At 46.6% G+C, this 18851-nt stretch overlaps 2 protein-coding genes and 2 non-coding genes across 6 annotated transcripts in view; all 4 read left to right on the forward strand.

The window, feature by feature from the left end:
* Positions 1-8719, forward strand: part of CLMP (CXADR like membrane protein) — a 48310-nt gene extending 39591 nt beyond the window's left edge. For all 3 annotated transcript variants that reach the window (XM_035345994.1, XM_035345995.1, XM_035345993.1), the window contains 5 exons: positions 97-298; positions 1163-1330; positions 1673-1795; positions 3435-3576; positions 5030-8719. In XM_035345994.1, the coding sequence (XP_035201885.1) occupies positions 97-298; positions 1163-1330; positions 1673-1795; positions 3435-3576; positions 5030-5324 (930 nt within the window). In that variant the 3' untranslated portion in view covers positions 5325-8719. The remainder of the gene's footprint in view (positions 1-96; positions 299-1162; positions 1331-1672; positions 1796-3434; positions 3577-5029) is intronic.
* A 3341-nt stretch (positions 8720-12060) lies between these two features.
* HSPA8 (heat shock protein family A (Hsp70) member 8) lies at positions 12061-17253 on the forward strand. The gene is made up of 9 exons (XM_035345992.1): positions 12061-12215; positions 13049-13258; positions 13749-13954; positions 14050-14202; positions 14296-14851; positions 15185-15387; positions 15647-15845; positions 16178-16410; positions 16789-17253. Exons 2-9 carry the CDS (start codon positions 13054-13056, stop codon positions 16972-16974), a joined length of 1941 nt encoding a protein of 646 aa, XP_035201883.1. The 5' UTR covers positions 12061-12215; positions 13049-13053; the 3' UTR covers positions 16975-17253.
* On the forward strand, positions 15029-15119 carry LOC118178125. The gene has a single exon (XR_004756080.1). It is a non-coding gene; the product is annotated as a small nucleolar RNA SNORD14 (small nucleolar RNA).
* Positions 15480-15576, forward strand: LOC118178126. Its single transcript, XR_004756081.1, has one exon. It is a non-coding gene; the product is annotated as a small nucleolar RNA SNORD14 (small nucleolar RNA).
* Positions 17254-18851: the final 1598 nt, after the last annotated feature.

Genomic DNA, 18851 nt, shown 5'->3' on the forward strand with positions numbered 1-18851 from the left:
CAGAACCTTAGTCTGCAGCTTCTGGAAATACTTTTTGTTGTTCCATATGAAAGTAAAATTCCAACTGGCTAATCAGTGACTGTCTCTGCCCCTCAGGTGATCACTTACTCTGGAGGCCGTGTTTATGATGACCTCAACGAGGAGCAGAAAGGCCGTGTTTCGTTCACATCCAACTTCCGTGCTGGAGATGCATCCTTACAGATCATATCCCTGCAGTCCAGTGATGCAGGGAATTACATATGTAAGGTCAAAAAAGCTGGGCAGTATGAATGGGTTCGCATCACCCTGAAGGTTGTAGGTAAGATCATCTTATTGTTTTTCCAAAGGGGAAAAAAAAATCACTAGGCTCATTTCCTGGAGAGAGATTTATTTCAGTGGAGTATAAATACACACAGACTTCTCATGATCAGGTTTCACTGTCTAGCTCCATGTCAACCTTTGCATTTTTTGGCAAAGGACAGAACACAGGAAGAGCCCAGAGAACTGTTTTGAGGTAAGTGTACACACCTGCAAAATCATACGAACTGTTCTTTCCAAATTATGATCTCATTGTACAAACTAGAATGATATCCTAGTGGTGATCACTCTGTCCAGTCTCCTGCTGAGGACTCTGGGTTCATGTCCCAGGACCCCAAACTGATCCAGGTCAGTGAGGGTGATGAATAAACTGCTGGGGTTAGCATTTCTCTTCCTTGATTCTGGTTTACCAGTTGGCATTTGGCATGTATGCTATCATTCTGTGGAAGCCCTGCTGCGGCCTGCCGGATGCCGTGGGGTAAAGGAAGAAATGATGAAGCAAGGGGAGGGAAGGAAGTTCTCTAAATAGTACCTAGGAGAGAAATGTGGTGAAACAGCTCCACTGGTGCAAGTATCCATGAGGCTTCCCCAAAACACATCGTTTCTATGTCTGAGCCAGCCAGCTCTACTTTTTAGACTATGAAGTTGCACAAGGTTGCAGTTAAAGTCCACTAACAAATATCAGTGGTGTAATTCTCCAGTGCTTTCCAGAGAAGGCAACTTTTGGAAGCTGCTTAAATGCATCCTCTTGCAAAAAAAAAAAAAAAAAAAAAAAAAAAAAGAAAAGAAAAAAGAAAAAAAAAAGGGTTTTCCACTGAGAAAACAGTCTGCTGCGTGTGCATGACCTGTGTTTTGTTTCTTACAGAGAAGCCTTCCAAGCCCAAGTGCTGGCTAGAAGGGGAGCTGTCAGAAGGAAAAGACCTTTCCTTGCAGTGCCGCTCATCTTCTGGCACTGCCCCCATCTCCTACCGATGGCAGCGCATAAATGAAGAGGATGAGAGAGCTGAACATCTCCCGCCCACATCGAGAGTCAGTAAGTTGGGTCATTTCCTCTTGGAGCTCTCCATGTGCTCAAAGCCAGATAACCACCCACACGTACAGTCATGCCTCTTAAATGGGGATCACTTACCAGCAGTGACAACGGTGTATCAGTGCTTCTCACTGCTGCAGCTGGATGCTGTGGCATGCTCCACCCTGCACAAGGAAGTCTGAGTTGTAGTGCTTTGCAGAAGGGTGACAACGGAGCTTTCTTGCGGTGTCATTGTTCTTGAGCTGATTTGATCTGGAGGTTCAATGAGTTCTGCTGTGCTCCATCCACCCGTATAGTTGCTTAGTCTTTTTTTGGTTAATCCTGGTGTTGTTTTTCATGTTTCAGACATTTCTAATCCTGGGCAAGTCTTACTGAAGAATCTTACCCAGATGAGTACAGGGTTATACCAATGTATTGCTACCAACGAGGCTGGACAAGAAAGCTGTGTTGTGCAGGTGACAGTGCAGCGTGAGTATTGGCACATAACTAATATTCTCCCTACCATATGAGCAGCACAGCTTCTCAGCTGTCCTATTTCAGCTGATGAACTCTGCCACACCTTTGCCCTTTTGTACTTGAATCACATGCAACAGTTCTTACTTACTACATTTCTGTTTTGCTCAGCAGTCCTTCTTATAACCTAGAGCGGTAAATATGTTATTTGGGCTCAGATGTTTTGGTCTGTTAGAAAATCTGAGTTTTGAGAATGGCTAATAGAGTACTGGGAGGGAGGGGGAAGGTGAGTTGGTTTGCTAAATCTCCAGTTTTTAATTATTTCTGGGTGTAATGACTGCATGAGGTTACTGTCAGGTATAAAATCTCCATGTGTAGTCCCTCATTCCAATTCCAAATTAATGTTTGTTGGATAGTAAACTAATCTAAAGAAAGCCTCGAAAGGCTGACTCCGACTTGAAGTAAAATGCAGAATAAAAAGCAACTTTTTGACACAGTTTGATTTTAATCCAGACTTAATAAATTCCGGCCAAAATACCAGAGATTAAAATAAATGTCTTGCCTGATTAACCACATCAAGGGTGTGTGCCTAGGTACCTGTGTCTTGGCATATGCATGCAATAAAAAGGGTGGAGTGCGGCACCAACACTGACAGCAAGTACAAACAATCAAACAATACAGGTTGGCAGGTTTTTATGTGCAGCTCTCAGGGGAGTTCAGCAGGAGCTGGAACTGTTGTGATAAAAGGCTGCTAATACAGAGGTCTCTTCTGTGGAGATTCCTTAGCTTTGGAATTTGTCTGCCCAACAAGGCCTGAAATAACTGGAATATGGTCATGTAGCAGAGAAAACCTGTTCGCCTCAGGCATTTTACTTCTCCTCTGATGTAAAAGCATGCTGGCAGCTTTTATACCAATTGAAATGGTTTAAAACCTCATTTTGATTTGCTAAACCCTCCACAGGGACAAGCCTTAAGGAAACAACTTTCAGCCAAACCCAACATGAACACTGAAATGAAGTTTCATACAGGTTTAACCAAGGCCCCATAGACATTAGGAAGCGTTGTCTCGTTAACTTTATTATTATGGATGAAAAATGCCTTGCATTTGCACAGTACAGTCTTCCTTTCTCCCTTCCTCTTTGTCATCCTCAGGTCACTTTTTTTCCAATTGAATAATTCATTCTGCAAGTAGATTGTAATCATTTCAGGGTGAGTTGAAGGGGAAAAAATCCTTATGGGGAAATATTTGTACCTCATGGGGAAGTATTTGTAGTTCAAACACTCTTCTGCCTCTGCAAAACTGCTTGGTATTTATTTTTTGGATGTGGGTTGTCCTGTCTGCCTCTGTGCTTTGTGTGGTTCTGGGCTCTTATGTGAGGATTTCTCCTCCCTGTTTCAGTTCTGACCCACAGCTGAAGGCATAGCTCTTGTGATCTCACCCTTCTAGAGGTGAATGCTTTGCTCAGTCTTGGCTCAGGTTTAGAAATAAAATTAATTGATTCAATTTCTGTATGGCGACATATAAAGTAGACTAATTTATTACATTCTGTTCTGATTTATACACGATGGTGTAATTTCTAGTGTGGACTAGAATCTGACTGTATGACTCCTGCTGAGAGCTTACCAGCTAACACATTTATTTTCTGGACAACAGATGCACAAAATATCGGTATGATTGCTGGAGCAGTTTGTGGTGTGGTGGTGGGACTTGCCCTCCTTTTCCTGGTGGTGAGGTTGACAATAAGGAGGAAAGAAAAGAAGAGATATGAGGAAGAGGAGGCCCCAAATGAAATTAGGTAACGCCTTTCATTTAATCCCCCACCTCCTACCCTCCCTTCTTTCAGTTCCACATACACCCAGCGCGATCCACAGCAATGTCTCTTTTCACTCAGTTTTAAGTAACTGAGATGTTTTAAGTAACTGTCTTGAAAGGTTGTTCTAAAAAACTTGTAAAGCCTCCCTGAAATATCACTGACAATTTTTTTGTTACTGTGAGAAAATACTTGTGAAAACTTTCCAGAAAACAAGATAGAAAAAAATGACATTTTCCCCAGGACAGATTAGCATAAAACACAACAAAATTACATTAACTGCAATTTAGTATTAATTATTCTCTTGCTTACAATTTCAGCATTTTTAAGTAGTTATGTAGTTCTCTCCAGTATTAAACTCAGCCCTTATGGTTCTGAGAGGTTTGATTTTTCTTTTAAATTGCTTTTTCCTGTTGGAAACACTACGAGGCAGGCAGGTTCTCACAGTCCTCCTTGAGTCTTTGGAACAACTGTGCTTCTGGATTTAGCTCAGGGAGAAAAATCCCCTGAGCTTCTGGGTGCAGAGTTGAGAAGCCTCACCCCTGGACGGGTGTACCGAGAATGCTGATGCATGTTCTTTAAATTCATCTGTTACATGCGTGTGAGGTCTGCCGCTCACTCCTCTGAGTGGAGGTTGGACTCCAGCCAATTGAGCTTAACCTTGGGAAGGAAAGTGCTGGAAAAAGATATTTCCAGGAAGGAATCTTAGCTCCTCCTGCCCTTGAAGAACCCCCTCGCCTTGTTCCATCCTTATTCCTGTTTGTGAAGGGCTGCCTGCCCTCATATGACATCTATGTGCTGTTAAGCAGGCATAGCTATAATCCATTCAGTAGCTGATTGCACTGGCTGACACTCAGGTTGCCTATTTGGCCAGCAAGAAGGTAGTCTTTGCTGATTTATTCCCTTCCCTTTTTCTTGTTCTCTTTTGCTTTCAAATCTTGCATACCTTTTACTTTTATTCTGAGCCTCCCCTATCACCTTTTTATTCATGACTTTTCTCTCTCTGGGGCCAGTTCTTGCACTTCTTTCACTACCCACATATTTTAAACTGATGAACTGGTCTCAGCTAGTCCTGTTGAGTTAATTTGTCATTGTGAGTAAAGATTGCAGAGCAGACAGTGCTGTCTGAACTCTTTGCACTGACACTTGGCATTTGATCCACAGACCTCAAAGTGACACAGAAAGAACAGGTCATGTGCACATGTATTATAAAACCGTTTGGCTAATAGCTCTGCAGAGCAGTAATGAATTCAGTCTGCCAAGCTGTGTTGCACAGATTTCAGAAAACCCAGTACCTTGCTCAAACTGCTTGGTAACTGTGCATTGGTGACTTGCAACTTCAGTGAGCAATTGCTCGTTGCAGCAGCAACTCAGTCTGGCAAAATGTATGAGTGTTTCCATTCTCATGGCATTTGAACCCTGTTATGTTTAATTGCAGAGAAGACGCGGAGGCACCCAAAGCCCACCTTGTCAAGCCCAGTTCCTCTTCCTCTGGTTCCAGGAGCTCACGCTCAGGTTCCTCCTCAACCAGGTCGACAGCCAACAGTGCCTCTCGCAGCCAACGAACTTTGTCAACAGAAGCTACTCCCCATCTGACTCCTCCCCAGTACAGCCAGAGGGAGACGGAAGGGAAGGAAACTGAGCCAAGGAAAGTCGACTATGCTAACCTGGTGAAAATGGGAGCCACGCAGGTCATGGTGCCTGCCCAAAGCCGGGCGTTCCAGACAGTGTGACCGCTCACCAGCCACCTGGAGGAGACTCCTGCCATCCAGAAGCACTTCACACACCACCAGCCACATAGGAATTGTTAGATTAGCTAGTTATCTCCCTGGTCAGCTTAATTTTAATCACTTGTGATTATTGACACAACAAGAAGCCCTCCCACTCAACTCTTTCTTGTATCTTCCAGCACTTGAGGTTCTGATACAGATTTTATTTTTTTTAAAGAAGGATAAAATTGAGGGGAAAGGGAAGCTTTTTATTTTAATTACCTTGATGGAAATGGAACACTCAGCATTTTAAAACTACAGTTGAAAAGTGTCAGCTAAGAGCTGTACAAATGAAATGAAGCCAAACTTCGGGATTTTTTTAAAAGGGATCAATAGAAGACAAAAAGACACACAGTATTTCAGTGAGTTTTAAAGGGGAGTGGAAAGTCTCTTGTACTGTTTTTGGAGAACTTTCTAAAAGATGCATTGAAGATTTTGAGGTAGCCTCTGCTGAGGCTAGCCTGGTGGTCAAACATCAAAGGGAACAGACACTTCGCATTTTCTGCATTCATTCTTCAAGTGAAATAATTTTGGAAGCTGTAACTAAAGCAGAAAGGAAAGGATAACTCAAAAAGGTCTAGAGATGCAGACTTAAGGCATGTGTCTGAACTAACCTCTACTAAAGAGAAAGGAGTCTTTATGTCAAGGAAACAGAGGTGCTTTAATTGCCAGAACAAAATTAATGATGCGTCCTAAGAGATAAAGCAAGGAGCTGGACTCTGCTTTTATGGACAGTGCTGTAAAGCTGCAGTAACTCCACTGGAGTTGTGTCTGTGTCAAATGAGCCTTAGTGAGATGAGAATTGGGTGCTTAATCCAAAATGGAGGCATACCTCAAAAACTGAGGGCCACCGACCTACCAAAAAGCCGGAAGGAAGCATTCGAAGGATTGCCAGGTTTTGAATTCACCAGTTTTTGGGTGAGCCATGCTATAGAAGCCTTGGAGAGCTCTTCTCAAGGTTGAACAAAGAGCATTTTTGGACTGACCTTCAGGCATCCAGGTAAGACTGAAGATGGAGTGACAGAGCATGTAATGAGGGAAATACACTGGGGACAGGTAAACAGGTGCAATGATAAAGGAAGAAAATATCTGTGTGCAGTGACACACATATATCAACCTGTGGGCCATATGCTATTTTTGAGGCTTAAACATTAGCAGGACTCTTAAATAAACAAACATACAAAAATTGCAAGAATCAAAATAAAAACAAACAAAACCCTTCCTGTGACTGTTAGCCAGAATAGACATTTTCAAGGGGTATAGTCTTATGCTTCAAGTGAAAGGCCAATAAGAAATTATGAGAGAGAGCGCCAGGTCTTCCTCTGGAGGCAGGTGTTCCCATAATTGTCTGTCATTTATACTTTTCTCTGAAGGCCTTGGCTCTGACCACTGCTACACAGAAGACACTGAGCTTATATGTTCTAAATTCATATATTCCTAAATTGATGTTTTTCCTTTAAAAAAAAAAAAAAAAGTGATTTTTTTCATCTGAGGGAAGGAAGGTTTTCTCCAATATGTGGAATGCGTCTACAGGAGATGGATCAGCACAGAAGAACCACAGATTTCTGAATCTTTCACTCTAGGGCTTGTAATTAATCTCTTTTTCTGAGACCCAGAATTCTAGCTTACAAGCTTGAGATCTTAGAAAATCTGATTAAAATGAGGCCTTGTTTGGGCTATGTCTGTATGAGAAACAGTTTTCAAATTTGCCCTATACTACCTGAGAACTTCTCTTCCTAATAACAGCCATGCATTTTCATTCCCACCTGCTGAGATTCTGCTTCTTCTCTGTACCACAGTTACCTAACAACCCCCAGTATGACAAAATACTAACTTGTTGTGCAGGGAAGGTCTTGCGTCACAGGTTTAAACAAGGGGATTAGCTGTTTGTGAAGCTTTTACTTTTATGAGGGCTCCTGGTATCGGATCCCTTGCGATTTTACCCAGGCAGTTTCCCTGGTTACTCCAGAGGTGCCTTCCTGGGTCAGCTTTGTTCTGGTGGGTTTGGCTGTGGCTGTTTGGAAGCAGCAGCTGTGTCTGTGTCTCTTCTGCTGTTGCTTTTTTCGTGGGCCCTGGAGGCCTAAGCACTGCAAGGTGCTTACAAGGCTCTCCAGAGCTAGGAAAGTCCTGAAGAAAGGCATGAGAAGGACTTCTAAAGTAGCCTGTGGCCATTATGGTTGCCTATTGTGCTTGATTTACCTCAGCAGATTATCTGGGGACACCTGTTCCATGCAGAGAAAACCAGGGGTGAATTTCTCAGCAAAGCATATATGCCTGAGCAGCCTGATCACCACAAAATGAGGATAACAGATCAAAAGGCTGAGCTGGTTACAGTTTAAGCACCGAATACTGTCGGCTAGCTTTGAGTCACAGGCCAGGCTGGCAATTAGCAAAGAGAAGGGTGCTCTGCCTACAGCCTGGGGGCTGCTTGCTGCCAGCTATGAGAATGTGCCCAGCCTGCACCAAGCAGCTGCCTTCCTGGAGGCCTTGGGGAGCATGCTGCAAGCTGGAGCCACCATGGCAGCCCTCTCCTGCTGTCCAGCTTTCCTGGAGCAGGGAAATCAATCCCTGTCAACTGTCTGCCTCCATGAGATGAAAGATTTATGGGCCTTGGGAAAAGCTGGAAGCAATAGCTGAAGCCTGGTGTGTGATAATTCCTGGCTGTTCTGAGCCTTGGTTGGGAAGCAGGAGGCCAAGTGCCCACTATCCATGCACATGCAAACTGCCCTGTGTACAAAACCATGTCAGGAAAACCACTGTGACCCTCTCCAGCCATGGCATTAAAATGTATGGCCCCAGCCAGAAAGCGTGGTGATTTAAAATCATGAAGTCTGAAATGAAGTGGTGCTTTTCAGCCCGCACGCCAGTGATCTCACAGGTGAACGCTAAATCAATTCCATGCTTCAGTTGCTAGCACGAAGCCCAAAAGAGAAAAGTTCATTACTCAAAGGAAATATGAAAAAGAGATTATTTCTAAGGGATTTCATTTTCAAGGGGACGTTTTCTGGTCTCCAGATGATGCTATCAGGAGTTGCACAAGGGAAACAAATGAACCATAAGCCAAACTCTATTTTGTAAAATAGTGTACTTAAAGCATTTACTGTTATATACCAGTTATTACTAGTGTGATTAAATGCGTACAATTTTATGTAACTTTCTTTTGTCTCAGCAGCTAAACTGAGCTTACATCTCTTCTATCTGCTATAATTGGTGTACTTGTACTGTGTCTGAACAACTCAGAGGAAAGCAAATATTTATTATTGATTCCTTTGAATCAATGATTTCGTAATTTTTTGTTGTTGTTGTTGGTTGTTTTATAAATAAATATGCTGCAGCTGAACTGCTGCAGCTCAACTAAACTTGTGCTAATGCTCTATCTTCTGTGCTATGTTATGTTATATGCTGTCGAGTTGAATCCAAGAAAAAAGATACGGGGGTAAAAATACTATTTTTAAGCTAAGAAGGACTACGTGCACATTTGTGTAGAAACTGCAGGGAAGCTGCAGTTTTTTTCCTGGGGATTTGATCAGTCTAAATTATGTGACATGGTATGAAATATGTGAAATCTCGAGTGGATCGAAGTAAATCGAGTTTTGACTTCCATGCAGCTATTTCACCTGAGATGTTCTGGCTGAGGACATAGCCGCTTCAGGCTAATATGGTAAATACTGCCAGTGCAGACACAGCACAGATAAAAATCTCAACAACATTGCTCTCCTACTCCCACATACACGGGCTTGCTTCTGAGCCACCCTGTGTGTTTCAGTTCATCTCCTGAACCGTGCATGAGATGACAATGAAACCTTGAACAACTAAGGGCTGTTTTCAGACAGCTTAGATCTCGTCTACAGATAAACATTTTGAACTAGCTAACAGGAATCTCCAGTCGTAGATGTAGGTGGAATTTAGGCTAACTAAATATGACCGTGGTTGATTTCCTCTCGCAATGCTTTCAGCCTTCTTTCCCTCAGGGTGTTCTGCGCAGAGGTCTCACATCAGCAATCCTCTCGACAGAAATCTGGGAGTAAAAGTTGCAACATAATTAAATTACACAGGATTTAAAACAGTGACAACAGTGGTCTCATAGGAGTGCCCTTCTGTCTATCCCTGATTCATGGGTAAAGGCTGTTACTGGCTCACTCCTGAGTTGATGACATCCAAAATCCTGATTAGGCGATACGCATTTCAAGAGGAGTTGTGCAATTGCATGCTTTTCTACAGTATCAGGAATCTTGGGTTATTTTTACCCTGGCTCAGTTTGTACTGCTGTGCTGAAGGGGAAGAACATGGGGGGAAGGGGAAGGGCTGGTTTAGAACTGCATCATTTTCAAACTTCAGCTGGGGCGTGCGTTTGCCTGAGGTGTGTAAGTAACAAATGCCGTTACTGTGAATAGGAAGCATGCCTGTGACAATCTCCCCTCTCTAGCTACCTCTGTTTTAAACGTGCTTGATCTGCAACGTATGAAACTGGCCTAAAAAAAAATGTTGGCATTCATCATTTAAGAAAACAAAACAAAGAAACACACCACAAAACACTTGGCAGTGTCCAGCCTGCTGGACCTCAGTTTTTCTGATTTGCAGTAAGCGGGCTACTTTAGTCAAGTGTGTTAAACAGCCTTTAATTTCTAATGTAATGAGTCATTTGCCAGACTGCTCTCCTCCCCGCACTGACTCACTGCTTCTTTAGGCTGTCTTCCCTCACCATCAGTCCATTGTGCAAAGTACAGTTGCACATCTGAGTGTCGTTGCTTTATTTCAAAGTGCCAGTAGTACTATTCTTAGGTCCTACTGAAATCCTGCTTGTGATTTAAAAAAAAAAAAAAAAAAGCGCAGGCAATGCCTTGCAGGCAGCACAGCTCCCCTGAGACCTGGTCTGCAATGTACTGGTGCAAACTGGGGGGCTCTTGGAGGCAGCCCAGGAGCAGAGAGCTCAGAAGCATGTACTCTGCTAAGGGTGGAGTAGCCTTGCATGACATCCCTGGTCAGCATATGGGATTCATATTGCCCCTTATTGGTGGCTCATATCTTTAAAGGCAAAGGGCAGTTCCCTTATTCCTAGGTCAGTGCCTCAACCCTGCTCCTTTTTGTGCTGCACCTCCTGTCTCTCTGACCACATGCACCCCAATGCCAACCCATGGTGCTGCCTTCTGTGCTCACCCAAAGGTCCCAAAACAGGTTCCAGTGCATGGCAGAGCACCAATCAGAGCCACAAACTATTGAGGGCTGTGGGTCAGTACCTGCCACATGCCAGCTCCTACCCAGTGGTAGGCAGTGGTAGGAACCTGCCCATTAATGGTCTGATAACGAGCTGCAAGCAGCAGCTGATGCAGGGTGACTGCGTCATGTTCTCCAGTAGACATAACCCAAGCTCACTGTGGAAGGAAGATAAGCTCACAGCTTTCTGGCTCGGGGTGCAGGCAGTGAGGTACCACAGAGGACACACAGTCATTTGACTGGGATAAGGCTGAAGGAAGAGATTTGTTACTTCCCCCCACCTCCAACTAGACCTTAAGTAGTTAACAAGAATATGGAATTTTATTTATTTCCTCCCTTACTCCCCTGTACCTTTTCCTACTGCCTAAGTATATAAACAGGTGGTCAGGATGCACTTTTTTTCCCTGGGTGTCTTACGCCATGCGAACACGATGCAATTCACAGCACTACTGATGGGGCTGAGGCTGGATTATGACCCCTGACCAGCCTCCAGCACTGCGACCAGGTGAACGTTTGCAGTCCTCCATCTGCTTGCTTTATCCCAAAACATGCTGGAGGGGAACCTGAACAGCCAATTTTCCTGTCTTGAGCCTATTTCTTTTGTGCTGGAAACACCAAGAGCATGCACCGTGGGTAGCACTGATGTACAAAGAGGTGCCACAGAGCTCCTCACTTGTTTCGCTGCATTAAGAGGTGCTTAAGGGCAGGAGGAACTAAGACTGGAGATGCTGAGGACAGATTCTGCTCCACGGGTGCGGAAGGGATCGGACCCTGCTGGCTTCACCTTCTCAGAGGCCAGGCAGGGCTGGCACGGACACGGGGGCTGGGAAGGGGCAGCAGGGCCGGCAGGAGCAGCTGCTGCGGGAAGGGACAGAGGGGAAGGGACAGACTGGGGCCGGAGTAAGGGGCTGGAGTAAGGAACTGGGTTCAGAATACGAGACTGGAGTAAGGCTGTGTCTCGCCCCGCGGGGCCATGCCCCAATTAAGCCGGGGCCGAGCCGTTAATTAAGCCGGGGCCGTGCCGTTAATTGCCTTTAACCCGGCCGGCCGAGGCCGCGCGGTGACGGGCGGAGGCCGCGGGCCGCAGCCATCTTGTCACCCCCGGCCCGGCGCTATGCAAATGAGCCCCCCGGCACCGCCGGTCCATTGGTCGCTCCTAGCACGGGGCGCGGGAAAAATGCAAACGAGCCTGCGGCGCCGCGTTGCCATTGGCTGCCGTTCGCGCCCTCGCGCGCCCCTCCAGCCGATGCCGCCACCCGCGCGCGGCCGCTGGAGGGCTCTGATTGGCTCCCGCGCGCGGGAAGCCCCGCCCCTTTCCGTAGCGGGCGGGGGACGAGCGGAGCGGGGCGGTGGGCGGCGGGGGGAAAGCGCATGAAGGTTCGAGAATACCGGCCGGCCGGCGGCCACGCCCCCTTCCTGCGTGCGTCACATAGGGTGCGGGTTCCGGCGAGCTTCCATTGGCGGAAAGGTCCGCGGGCCGCGCGAGCGGATTGGCCGGGACCGAGAAAAGAGGCGGGCCCTTCTGGAAGGTTCTGCGAGGGTATATAAAGGCGGCGGGGCGGGCGCCGAGCGCTCTCATTCAGCAGCAGCCCGATAGCAGCGCAGCTCCCGTGCGCGCTAGCCGTCGCCCGCGCCGCTCAGGTAACGGGGTATGGGGTTTGAGGGTGGTCTGAGGGGCTTGGGGAGTGGCCCAGGCGGAGAAGCGCTTTGTGGGGAGTGGGGCAGGGTGGCGGTGTGGCCGAGGATTGGGGCGCAGGGGAGCGGGGCCTGGCCGCTGCGGTCTGAGTTACTTCGGGGGAGGGGATGCGGCTCCGCAGAGTGGCGTTCGCTTAACTGTCGTTTTTGTGCCCGCATCTAGCGGCGGCTCCGCATTGGTTCCCTTAAAACGAGGTTGGGAAAGGGAGCCTCGCGTTCCCGGAGTGATCTCCGTGGTCCCAAGGGGAGGGGGGGAGCCGGGATTGCCGCTCGACCCCCGAGGGCTCTCGACCGGCCACGTTCCAACCCCCCCCCGGGGCGCGGGGCTTGGCCCGCCCCCCCCCCCGGGGGGGGGCCCGCCCCCCGCCCACCCCCCCCCCCCCCCCCCCCCCAGCCGTGTTCCCGTCGCAGCGAGCTTGGGGCCGCGCCAGGCCCCGCAGGCTGCCAAGCTCGGCCCACGCGCAGCGGAGGGACCGCTTCCCCGCGCCCAAAATGGCAGCCGGTGCCACGTGATCCCTGTGGGGCGGGGCATGATGGGAAATGGAGTCAGCGGCCATGTGGCCGCACCGCGTGGCTGGGCGCCGGCACCCGCGCATTTTAACTTACTTGTCTATGCTAGCTGAACAGCAGACGTTATTAAAACAGGAAATACTAGAAAACCTATTATACTTAAATGAGTACTTTTAAAGGGATTTTTAGTAAGACTTTTAACTGGCAACAGAATGTGTAGATAAGTACAAGCCACTAATCATACTTCCTGACTTCTTCTATCTTCTCAGACAAAATGTCGAAGGGACCAGCTGTTGGGATCGATCTTGGCACCACCTACTCCTGTGTTGGTGTGTTCCAACATGGGAAGGTGGAGATCATTGCCAATGACCAGGGGAACCGGACCACGCCGAGCTATGTCGCCTTCACAGACACAGAGAGGTTGATTGGTGATGCTGCAAAGAATCAAGTTGCAATGAATCCCACCAACACAGTCTTTGGTAAGAAGACTGCAAGATTTATGCATAGAGACCTTAGGAGTTTGGCAGTCAATGTTAGCTGCTGGTTGTAGCAGGGTCTGTGATATTTCTTCAGCTTAAAAACGTGTGTTAGTCAAAATAGCAGAACAGAGTTAATAATGGTCAAGATCATAATTAGGTATTATGGAGCTCCATGCTCTGAAGTCAAACTCGTTTTTCTGCAGGCCACTTCCTGGTGGCTAGTGTTAAGTGGCCTTGGCTGAGCTATCAAGTGGTTCATAGCCTCTACTTGAGCTTACTGCGCAGCAGCTGTAGCATTGCTGTGTTGGCTGACACAAGTTTGTGCATCTCACAGCAGGCATTTGGAGGTCTTAGCTCTTAGAAGTTTTAGCAAGGCAGTAATTCCAGATGAAGTTCAGCTTTAGAGGCTTTTGTACAGTCTTTCTAGGATAAAGATGATGTTTCTGTGCTGTGAATGAAATCCTTTAATACGGTCTACTGACTTTTCCAGATGCAAAACGGTTGATTGGGCGTAGATTTGATGATTCTGTTGTCCAGTCTGATATGAAGCACTGGCCTTTCACTGTGGTGAATGATGCTGGCAGACCAAAAGTGCAGGTGGAATACAAAGGAGAGACAAAGAGCTTCTACCCGGAAGAGATTTCTTCCATGGTTTTAACCAAAATGAAGGAAATTGCAGAAGCATATCTCGGGAAGGTAAGGCACATGTCTTAAGCCAAATATAACATTGCTCTGGTGTGAGGTCATCAACATCTAAAACTAAATTTTTTTGCTTGCTTTTTTGTCCACAGACTGTTACTAATGCTGTGGTCACTGTACCAGCCTATTTCAATGACTCCCAGCGCCAGGCCACAAAAGATGCTGGAACCATTGCAGGGCTCAATGTGCTGCGAATTATCAATGAGCCAACAGCTGCTGCCATAGCCTATGGTCTGGACAAGAAGGTATGCTGTGGTGTGAAAAGTCTCCGGAACCACTAAACCTGCTAACCAGTGATAAAAAACAAATTAAGTTATGAAAAATATTTCTTTTTTCAGGTTGGTGCTGAAAGGAATGTTCTTATCTTTGATCTTGGAGGTGGCACCTTCGATGTGTCCATTCTGACTATTGAAGATGGCATCTTTGAGGTGAAATCCACTGCAGGTGATACTCACCTGGGTGGGGAAGACTTCGACAACCGCATGGTCAACCACTTCATTGCTGAGTTCAAGCGCAAACACAAGAAAGACATCAGTGAGAACAAGAGAGCAGTTCGTCGCCTTCGTACCGCATGTGAACGTGCGAAGCGTACCCTGTCGTCCAGCACGCAGGCCAGTATTGAAATCGATTCTCTCTATGAGGGCATTGACTTCTACACATCAATCACCAGAGCTCGCTTTGAAGAGCTGAATGCCGACCTGTTCCGTGGCACCCTGGATCCCGTGGAGAAGGCCCTGCGGGATGCCAAGCTAGACAAATCACAGATCCATGACATCGTGCTGGTCGGCGGCTCTACTCGTATCCCAAAGATTCAGAAACTCCTGCAGGATTTCTTCAATGGCAAGGAGCTGAACAAGAGCATCAACCCCGATGAAGCTGTAGCTTACGGTGCAGGTAACTTCAGCTGCCACTATTTGACTGTTGTAATCTCTGTTCTCCATGCTGAAACAGTGGGGTGGGTTTCTCAGTAAACCGGGCACTGCGTGAGCTAATGTCTCAAAGCAGTACTCATGGGTGCTAGATGTGCTGGAGTTGGTACTGCTACTTGGAGCAGTAAGGAGTTACTGTGACTTGCAATGATGAATCAGGTTCCAAAGCCATTCGTAGTTTCCACCAGAAGTCTACTAATGATGGCCAAAACCTTCCTTGGATGTCTGAGCGAGCTACAGGGTTAACTAAAGCATGTGCTTCATCTGTTCAAGGCTCCTAATGTCTCTCTTTCCCCAGCTGTTCAAGCTGCTATTCTGTCTGGAGACAAGTCTGAGAATGTCCAGGATCTGCTCCTGCTGGATGTGACTCCCCTGTCTCTTGGTATTGAGACTGCTGGAGGTGTCATGACAGTCCTGATCAAGCGGAACACCACCATCCCCACCAAGCAGACACAGACGTTCACTACGTACTCTGACAACCAGCCTGGTGTGCTGATCCAGGTAGGTTAACAATCCTGAGGTGCACTCAGTCCTAAGACCCTGTCAGAACGTTGAATAGCTAACTTGTTAGGGGAACTAACAACTTAACCTGGTTGCAATGATGAAAGTGACTCCAAAGCCATTCGTAGTTTCCACCAGAAGTCGAAAGGCTGATGTTGGCCCAAGTACCTTCCTTGGATGTCTGAGCGACCGAGTCAGACTAATTGCCCAATGCAACTTGATGTGCTCAAATTCTGATGAATGCTGCTTCTTCCACTAGGTGTATGAAGGGGAACGTGCGATGACCAAGGACAACAACTTGCTGGGCAAGTTTGAGCTGACCGGTATTCCCCCTGCTCCCAGAGGTGTACCTCAGATTGAAGTAACCTTTGATATCGATGCCAATGGCATCCTGAACGTGTCTGCTGTGGATAAGAGCACTGGCAAGGAGAACAAGATCACGATAACAAATGACAAAGGTAACCACCGTGTGTTCCTGAGGGTAGGAGACTGGCAAGCTGCCTGCAGTGATGTCAAAGCTCTTTGAGCTTTACGAGATCTTAATTATTAACGTGCATGCCAGCTTTATCAAAACTGGAATATAAATGTGCACAGCCCATGGTTTTTAGTGCAGTAATCTGTAAGAATCTCAGGGCCCATGCAGTGGTTGTGAAATAAGGGCACCTGATAATCTGTGGGTGGTCTTACACTGCCTACATGACCAAGTTAACTTGGGTAACTGCAAACCTCAAACATGCAGGGAGTTGTTAATTCTCCACTAAAATTGTGAAATGCATCCTGTGTTCTGCAGGCCGGCTGAGCAAGGAAGACATCGAGCGGATGGTTCAGGAAGCAGAGAAATACAAAGCAGAAGATGAGAAGCAGCGTGACAAAGTGTCTTCTAAGAACTCCCTGGAGTCCTATGCATTCAACATGAAAGCTACTGTTGAAGATGAGAAGCTCCAGGGCAAGATCTCTGATGAGGACAAACAGAAAATCCTGGACAAATGCAATGAAATCATCAACTGGCTGGACAAGAATCAGGTATGTTGTACTGCTCGGTCAGTGCTAGCTGTAAAGACAGCTCAGGAGGAAGAGAACTGGTTGCAGTGATGAAAGTGACTCCAAAGCCATTCGTAGTTTCCACTAGAAGTCGAAAGACTCATGTTAGTCCAAGCACCTTCCTTGGATGTCTGAGCGACCACAGCTAGTGAGCATGAACTTCCTCCTCATTCAGGCTAGCTAGTTAACAAATAATGATCTTCCTGTAATACATAAAACTGTTGGTTACACCTAAAGCAGAAATACTCCAGTGGAGGTGTGAAGGGTGAGCTTGTATTTCAGATGGAGCTGTAAAATTGGCACTAGGTGCCTTGGCTATGGGCTGAGCAGTGCGTGCTGAGCTCTTTTTTTCTCTTTCAGACGGCTGAGAAGGAGGAGTTTGAGCACCAGCAGAAGGAGCTGGAGAAGGTATGCAACCCCATCATCACCAAGCTGTACCAGAGTGCAGGAGGGATGCCTGGAGGAATGCCTGGAGGCTTCCCTGGTGGTGGAGCTCCTCCATCTGGTGGGGCTTCTTCTGGACCAACCATCGAGGAGGTGGATTAAAGATGCTGGGAAGTGCATTCCACTAGCAGTTAGTGTTGGAGAACCCCTGCTGGGGGTCAGAGTGAAGGACCCAAACCTGTAGGCACATCTGGGTGTATTGCCAGATTACAACTCCATAACTGAGCTGCTGTAAAAATAAATAAATAAACTTTCTGGGCATTTTAAATACTTGAACATGTGCACAGGAGTGGAGATTAATACCATTGCACTTTACAGTACTGTAAACAAGTGGAAATGCAATTCATGTCCTAAGGAATAAAAACTATTTAATGGGCATCACAAGGCTTCTCTGCATTCTTTCACATAGATGGGGGTGTCAAAACAGCTGGGGGAATAAAATAGAGAAGTTCATACATGCAACTAGTAAGGAATGTGGTTTTGGCTGTTGAGTCACAAGGATTTAAAAAAATGGGTTCAAAGACTTACCTAAACTGCTGTCTGGATCTAGAGTGAGTTAGAAACTAGATAGGATTGGTAGCAGTGATGTTTTTTCCAAAGTTCAAGGCTGGTATGAGCCACAGAAAAGCATTAAAGTTTGCTGTTTCTTCAAAGGCTACAGAGCTGCACCATCCTAAAAACCTAGGTGAAATAATTAAATGCATCACATTTTCTGACCCAGTATTTCAGTGGCCAGCCTGAAATTGGGTAGGCTGGTAGATGGCCACAGAAGGGCTGTAGCTAGATGGGGTAGGGTTTAAAGGGCTAAGTGTACTAGCAGGCATTTTGCAGCACTGCAACACCCACAGACACTGTTTACATGGGTGGATTTGCATAATGGCTGCATGATGCAAAGATAAGCCTCTATTCAGGAAGGGTTGATAACCTGATCTTGCAGAAAGTCTGGCAGCATTTTCAGGGAACTGCTTTTAGAGTTATACCTTTGCTTATACCTAACCCACAGCAGCAAAAATCTTTTCCTTTATAGTTTTAAAAAATATATTTGATTTTTGAAGCATTTCTCAGCTCAAAGATCCCCAAGCCCCACTCCTTGGGGGAAGTTGTGGGATTGCTTAACATTTAAGAGAAGTGGCTGGGCTGGGGAGGTGGCTTTGTGCTGCCTCGGTGAGTCAGATCAGGGCTGGGGGTGACTGAAAAGAACAAGGGGATCAGAAAAGCCCAAGTCAGTTATTTAGTGCTAGACTGGTTTTAGTGTGCAGCCCTGTATAACAGTGCTGCAGGGTTCAGGGCTGTACCCTTTAGTACTGATTATTTTTTAACTAGATTGTTAATGAGTGACAGCACTTCTCTCCTCTGATCAACCCCTTTCTCAACACTGGGGAAGAATTTAGTTTATTTTTCAGCAGTGCTTACCCAAGGGCAAGAAGGAGGGGCCGATAGCCTCGTATTCCTATTGCTGCCAGTCGAGTGCCGCTGCCTGGCTGGTGGGTTTGTGCTCAGCTGCCAATGGAGAAGCAGTGAGGGCACTTAAAACAGGCACAAGGCTTCATGTGTGCTCATAGCAGGCATCCTCCTGTTCACATAAGGGTATTTCTGATCCCTTTTGGGACTGGCAGGCTTGCAAAAGGGAGGCTTGATAAAGTGCAGTGAAGGAGCTGCGGGATCTGGGTGTTGGCCCTGATGTCCCTGTGACCTCTGAGTGGTGCCTTAGCTCTGGTGCCACACCTCACAGTCACCGCTTACTTTCCTGCTTGCCGTGCCAGCAGCGCTGCTCCAGGTGAAGTTTGCTCAGAGAAGTGGCAATTTTCATTGGGGCACACCTATAGTCCTTAAAAATCATCAGTAGGCAATTAAAATATCCTAATAATAATTTAGTAATTGATGTACTAAATAACCTCGCCCACAAAATAGGGGGGAGAAGCACCGAGGGCTGATTAGTATTAAGCTCCATCACCTGGACCAACATTTTAGGTTGGGCT

The sequence above is a fragment of the Oxyura jamaicensis genome, chromosome 24 (assembly GCF_011077185.1).
Source record: "Oxyura jamaicensis isolate SHBP4307 breed ruddy duck chromosome 24, BPBGC_Ojam_1.0, whole genome shotgun sequence".
Lineage (NCBI taxonomy): Eukaryota > Metazoa > Chordata > Aves > Anseriformes > Anatidae > Oxyura > Oxyura jamaicensis.